Genomic DNA, 7,924 nt, shown 5'->3' on the forward strand with positions numbered 1-7,924 from the left:
TTATTCCTTGTATATAATGTGATTAATATGTTATATTATTTATCACTATTTAAATTCAAATGTTTATTTATGAAAGGCCCTAGGCCCAAATACATTACGTGCATACAATACAGTACAGGATCATTTTACAAATGGATTCACACGTTTCATTTCAGTACATTTCTGGTTTTGAAGGCATATTTGAAACATGACGTAACAGATTTTAAATCTTGATAATTTGAGGTTGCCATAAGGCGAATAATTTGTTGGACTGATGTTCGAATAACATGTTTAATTGGTATTGCTTTCGAACGTCTTTTAAGGATTGCCATATAAAGGTGAAATTATACAGGTCCTCGATATTGTTTAAGTTGCAATATGTACACAATCTTTCAGATTTTGGAAATATGTTGTGTCTCCCGGTATCAATACTAAGCCTTGTATTCATAGTTGCATGAAGAGACACAACTGTCATTCAATGTTGTGTTCCTTAAATATTCAGACTGCTGAGTCTCAGGTGTCGAGCCCGAGATTGAGTGTAATTATTGTCCTTGTTCAATCAAACTTGTTTATCAAATATTATTGCTGTATTGCACTGTACAATATCCTTTATTGTCTGACGAAACAACAGTACAACAAACTGAGTTACTTTACTGTTCTTCTATTTCCAGAACCAGTACAAGTTATGTTACGACTTAGTGAAGGCGTACCTACGCGATACCAGTACGTACGCCAACATGTAACGCGGGGTACCAGTGTCTACGCCAACATATGACTGGGGATTCCAGTATCTACGCCAACACGTGTTAACAGTGTCACAGCATGGAAAGATAGGTTTCCGAAAACCTTCCGGAAGCCTTGAGATGCTTTTACCTAGAAGGCCTATGGTCCAAATAATGTAAACTCTTCCCTTCCTTCTACTCACTGTATCTTGTCCTCCACTGTTTATCTCAATATATAAGTAAGTGATTTTCTATGTCAGATTATTCCACGATAACATCACATTGAGTTGAGCTCTAACTGACTGTATCTTGTACCTTGTACTCATCTGTTTATCTCAATATATAAGTAAGTAATTTTCTATGTCAGATTATTCCACGATAACATCACATTGAGTTGAGCTCTAACTGACTGTATCTTGTACCTTGTCCTCCACTGTTTATCTCAATATATAAGTAAGTGATTTTCTATGTCAGATTATTCCACGATAACATCACATTGAGTTGAGCTCTAACTGACTGTATCTTGTACCTTGTCCTCCACTGTTTATCTCAATATATAAGTAAGTAATTTTCTATGTCAGATTATTCCACGATAACATCACATTGAGTTGAGCTCTAACTGACTGTATCTTGTACCTTGTCCTCCACTGTTTATCTCAATATATAAGTAAGTAATTTTCTATGTCAGATTATTCCACGATAACATCACATTGAGTTGAGCTCTAACTGACTGTATCTTGTACCTTGTCCTCCACTGTTTATCTCAATATATAAGTAAGTGATTTTCTATGTCAGATTATTCCACGATAACATCACATTGAGTTGAGCTCTGACTGACTGAATCTTGTACCTTGTACTCCACTGTTTATCTCAATATATAAGTAAGTAATTTTCTATGTCAGATTATTCCACGATAACATCACATTGAGTTGAGCTCTGACTGACTGAATCTTGTACCTTGTACTCCACTGTTTATCTCAATATATAAGTAAGTAATTTTCTATGTCAGATTATTCCACGATAACATCACATTGAGTTGAGCTCTGACTGACTGAATCTTGTACCTTGTACTCCACTGTTTATCTCAATATATAAGTAAGTAATTTTCTATGTCAGATTATTCCACGATAACATCACATTGAGTTGAGCTCTGACTGACTGAATCTTGTACCTTGTACTCCACTGTTTATCTCAATATATAAGTAAGTAATTTTCTATGTCAGATTATTCCACGATAACATCACATTGAGTTGAGCTCTGACTGACTGTATCTTGTACCTTGTACTCATCTGTTTATCTCAATATATAAGTAAGTAATTTTCTATGTCAGATTATTCCACGATAACATCACATTGAGTTGAGCTCTGACTGACTGAATCTTGTACCTTGTACTCCACTGTTTATCTCAATATATAAGTAAGTAATTTTCTATGTCAGATTATTCCACGATAACATCACATTGAGTTGAGCTCTGACTGACTGTATCTTGTACCTTGTACTCATCTGTTTATCTCAATATATAAGTAAGTAATTTTCTATGTCAGATTATTCCACGATAACATCACATTGAGTTGAGCTCTAACTGACTGTATCTTGTACCTTGTACTCATCTGTTTATCTCAATATATAAGTAAGTAATTTTCTATGTCAGATTATTCCACGATAACATCACATTGAGTTGAGCTCTGACTGACTGAATCTTGTACCTTGTACTCCACTGTTTATCTCAATATATAAGTAAGTAATTTTCTATGTCAGATTATTCCACGATAACATCACATTGAGTTGAGCTCTGACTGACTGTATCTTGTACCTTGTACTCATCTGTTTATCTCAATATATAAGTAAGTAATTTTCTATGTCAGATTATTCCACGATAACATCACATTGAGTTGAGCTCTAACTGACTGTATCTTGTACCTTGTACTCATCTGTTTATCTCAATATATAAGTAAGTAATTTTCTATGTCAGATTATTCCACGATAACATCACATTGAGTTGAGCTCTAACTGACTGTATCTTGTACCTTGTACTCCACTGTTTATCTCAATATATAAGTAAGTAATTTTCTATGTCAGATTATTCCACGATAACATCACATTGAGTTGAGCTCTGACTGACTGAATCTTGTACCTTGTACTCCACTGTTTATCTCAATATATAAGTAAGTAATTTTCTATGTCAGATTATTCCACGATAACATCACATTGAGTTGAGCTCTGACTGACTGTATCTTGTACCTTGTACTCATCTGTTTATCTCAATATATAAGTAAGTAATTTTCTATGTCAGATTATTCCACGATAACATCACATTGAGTTGAGCTCTGACTGACTGAATCTTGTACCTCGTACTCCACTGTTTATCTCAATATATAAGTAAGAAATTTTCTATGTCAGATTATTCCACGATAACATCACATTGAGTTGAGCTCTAACTGACTGTATCTTGTACCTTGTACTCCATGGTTTATCTCAATATATAAGTAAGTAATTTTCTATGTCAGATTATTCCACGATAACATCACATTGAGTTGAGCTCTAACTGACTGTATCTTGTACCTTGTACTCATCTGTTTATCTCAATATATAAGTAAGTACTTTTCTATGTCAGATTATTCCACGATAACATCACATTGAGTTAAGCTCTAACCACTAGTCTCCCCTACCGCAAAAAGAGAAAGCTCCTGTTCCTGTTCTGGGAAGTTTCATTTATTTAGTGCGGGCATTTTAATACCATATACACATATGAATCATTTTGTCGATCAAATCTCCTTAATAAAGTTTAATAGTCATACATGTTCTGAGTAAAAACGCATACACGTTCTGTCCAGGCGAGATTCTATGACAAATTAGGCAACACCCATAAATATCATTAAGATCTACTGAATAATAACTGTTCATTTCAGAGGTTATACTGTTTACGTGATGGTGACATGGAATCGGAAACTGATTTGTGATGTCACCCATCACTGATATAATACATAACGTACACACGCATAAGCATGCACACTCGCAAAGTATTCCATAGGAAACAATTTTCTAAAATAATATGCTTGAAATACATTGTATATATCCCCGCCTAATGTGATGAAATGATTCACAGATCCCGCTGGCCTGTCGCTTTTTGTTGCCAATACTCCCTTGAAATATGTAACATGAAATAACCAAAATTTTGACGACTATGTTCATTTTTATTTTTAACTCCTGCCTACGGGTATTTCATGAAAAAAAAAATTGATCTGGTCGAAATTTAGCAAATAACATAGATTATACAGCCGAATATCTACGACGGTGGCTGAAAACTGTCTAAGCACGGATGCATAGTTTGCATGTCTTAAGTACAATACATTCCATGCGTACAGGCTGCATAACCTAATACACAACGAGGCAGCATAGTTCTGCAAGTATGAAAGGGACTAAGTGACTGTTAATGAAATGGACGAAAATAAGCTACCGTGCTTTCACCATGTATCTTCAACTGAAAGGGCTAACTCCAACAGCCATCCACGCAAACATGTTGTCAATAGATGATAATACTCCAGTTCTCACTGAAGTGGGCAGCGGAGTTCAAGAGGGGAAGAGAGAGAGCTTCGAATGTGATCAAAGATCAAGAAGACCTTCAACTGCCACCACTGAGAAAAGATGGGGTAAAATACATGATATGATTGTGGATGGGCGACGTCACACTACAGGTCACACAGCCAACACTTTTTATCGTTTTATCTTTTATGAGAGAGTTTAGAACATTCTGAAAAATGATTTGGAAATAACAACAGTTTCAGCATGCTAGGTTTCAGGACTCCTGACTCCTGCTCAGAAACGGTCCATGTTCATCATTTCTCTTGAAAATGTACGTAGCTGATTTTTTTGAGTACTTAGCAGCCATGGCTGAATCTAGGATTCACCACTGTCAGACAGAGACTAAACAACAATCAAAGCGGTTGAAGCATTTAACGTCTCATCCGAAGAAGCAAAGTCTGTTCAACTAGCTGGAAAGGCGATGGCTTCGGTTTTCCGGGATTTTAAAGGAATCTTACTGGTTGACAACCTCCCGAAAAGTCAGACCATTAATAGACAATATGACCACTAAACTGCTCAAGGCTAAACGTTGTGGAAGGGGTGTTGTTTCTCCGGGACATAAACCTGTGCACAAGTCTATTATCGCCATGGCTGTAATGTATGACTCTGGATTTGAATTCACTGAAAATCCTCCCTATTCACCAGGTTTGGCACCATAAGATTTCCAGCTGTTCCAAAACTTGACGAAGGAAATGTCTGACAAGCATTTCATGCACACGAAGATGACGTCGGTTCTGATGCGGAGAAAGTTTTACACTGCCAGGGCCTTCTACACACGTCGGATTCAAGCACTCCAGCATCTTTGGAGATATTGTGTGAACCTCGGAGGGGATTATATTGAAAAGTAGCAGCCAGCTCAATCAACGCAGTCCATCGTAGTTAGACTCAGAACGTTCCACCCACCTCTCGTAAATAGAATAATGGTATGAGAATGTGGTCGAATGGGATGCTAAGTCAATAACTGTAAGACTATTCTATTTTTGATATTGATGTGTGTATTTTTGTTAAGGATCGCCCTCAGTCATATACCAGATTTATGTAGGTGGCCTGAAAATATTCGAGCTTGGACCAGAAAAATAATAATAACAAAGATTGTATTGCCTTTGTGAGTAAACATTGAAAGCCAATGACGGAAGTTTTTAAACAATTTTAGTATAAATTGGTTTTAAAAATGTGTTTATCTTAGGATGACTGTCATATCTCTATCAGTGTACTTACAGAGGGAATTTATTATTCCTGAGAAACAGACAATGACATGGCTATGTTCTACAATGACCTACGCGTCACGTGACTAATCATGACCCATACTTTTTTCAAAGCAGACCCCCATGCTGGACAAGGTCTGTACCAAGTTAAATGATAAATGCAATGACACTTTTGAGAAAGGGTAACCTCAAAATGCTGTGAATTGCAACTATCTCTCTTATTTCCAAGGGTGATATGGAAGAAATTCATAGAAGAACAAGAAAAGTTTGGTCAACACGCCGGTAAAATTTAAATTTACAATACGATCATTTTCCCAAAATGTTATATCAACACAGGCCTGTTTAAAATGATATGAACAATATTGGTATCTTTCAGAAACTGTCACAAACAGATGGAATAAGAGCTAATGACACCGATCGTTCTGATCCCTTAATACCACAGCAGTGTGTCAATGTCTGGGTTGTTTACACGGCCTCTGACTGTATGAATCTCCACGAATTATTACACAGAGGTGTGACTGTATCTAGGTGGTTGACACCGACACTGACTATGTGAATCTGAATGAATTGTGCCCTTGCTGTGTGACAATGTCAGGGTGGTTTACACCGACATTGACATTATGAATCTGAATGAATTATGTCCAAGCATAATGTCAAAACAGTGTTATTATATATATGTGGTGTTCATCGACACTGAATGTGTGAATCTCCTTGAATTATGCCAGTTACTTATCTCAATTTGTGTTTCTGGTAAACGTAGTTAAACTGGGTTTATGAGGCATCTGCAGATAGTCCCGAATATTCTCAGAAAAATTGCCTCTGAATTTCTTAAATAATCTTCAAATATGTTGGTTATTTTCACATATTTGTAGGTGTTTCACACTAAATTGTAGTTAAAATGGATAGAATTATCACAAAAACGCCAACATGTTCTGCGGGTCACTGTAACTTGATATCAGCCCGCATTTCCCCAACGACAGGGTGCTAATTATTCAATTCTTATGTGACATCATAATAAGGGCGTGTTTGTTTGTGACGCCATCCTATAATTATGTTCCATGACGTTGATATTTGTAAATCAATGAACTCCGTCTTAAGGTTTATGCAGCCACTAAACTTATGCAGCTGTTTGCTGTTTTGTTCATTTTCGGATTAGCTACAAATTCTATCCACGTTAGCTATAACAATGGTAACGTTATTTTTTCAGGACATTGTCTTCTGCATATGATAATGCCCTGACAAGTAACGGTACCCCCATGTTTACAAACATACTGCAAGATGTGTGTAAATCGCTTGCCATGTCTCGGGAGGAACAGAAACCTGTTATTTCTGTAAGTGTGTCCAAGAAGTATGTAAAACGCGACATGCGACGTGCATGCTCTCACTTGTCTTCAACATGTATGTAAACTACATGGGAATGCTTGACTACACTATGTTCAATACTTATAGTTTCACATAGTGATAATGTTGTACATGTATTTCAGAGATTTAATGTTTGCTTTACTTTGGGAACAGTTTATTTAGTGCACATTGTGTTACTTACTTGCTGTTGGTATGCTGTTTTAGTATTTTCTCTGACATTTTACAATCATGCATTTGTTTGTTTTATCCTATATTGTAATCACAAAAGGGAAATGTTAAGCTAAAAATCTCTAATGCGTCGTCTATGTTATTTATAATTAAGAAAGGTTTAAACAGATTTTTACATTTGTATATAAAACAGAAAAGTACATTTTGATAACTTATAGACATATTTGTAAATGATTTATTTTCACTTGTTTAGAAACCAGAGATGGATTTGGGTTTTCACGCTGCTTACACAAAAGAAACATGTTTTTGCTTGATAGGGCACGAAGAGAAAGTAATAAAGGAAGAAGTAATGACAGCACCGACAGCCTTATTCATTTACAAATGTATACTTTTTTGCGGAAATAAATCTTTATCAATTCTATTCTGCGTCATGTTCATCAGTGAATCTACACAAGTCTCAGATTTGAGAAATGTTGGTGTATATCAGATTTTCAATACACATATAGAATCAGTAAAGCTTCAAGGGTAGTCACACCTGGTAGTAATGAAATACACAACGCAGTGATCAATGCAACAGAGTTGGTATTTAATGTAATCTACTGGATGGTTGTGCATGTCTTGCTTGTGTGCAAACTTTAATTACAAACATAAGACTATCCAAAAAAATCAATTGAGACAATGATATGAATTCAAAATAATGAAATGTGTATGACATGTTTTGAATTATGACAGCTCTTACAAAAATCTAGCTCTCTATTCTTTATTATCAGCAAGACTAAAAAGTTTGGATAACAGTTCATGTTGCCATGTCTTGCATTATTAACAAACAAGTACTACACAGGACTGTTACAAACAGTTTGAAGTACATGACACACTCATGTAGAGTACATTGAGTCTGCCAGTGTT

The 7,924-nt window shown here is 35.8% G+C and overlaps 1 protein-coding gene across 1 annotated transcript in view; it reads left to right on the forward strand.

Moving 5' to 3' along the window:
- The window catches only part of LOC124131202 (receptor-type tyrosine-protein phosphatase T-like), a 41,717-nt gene extending 34,305 nt beyond the window's left edge, over positions 1-7,412 (forward strand). The window contains exon 30 of the mRNA XM_048395167.1: positions 651-7,412. Within this exon, the coding sequence (XP_048251124.1) occupies positions 651-722 (72 nt within the window). The 3' untranslated portion in view covers positions 723-7,412. The remainder of the gene's footprint in view (positions 1-650) is intronic.
- The last annotated feature ends 512 nt before the right edge of the window (positions 7,413-7,924 follow it).

Source organism: Haliotis rufescens, unplaced genomic scaffold (assembly GCF_023055435.1).
Source record: "Haliotis rufescens isolate VD_foot unplaced genomic scaffold, xgHalRufe1.0.p SCAF_14, whole genome shotgun sequence".
Taxonomy (NCBI): Eukaryota; Metazoa; Mollusca; class Gastropoda; order Lepetellida; family Haliotidae; genus Haliotis; species Haliotis rufescens.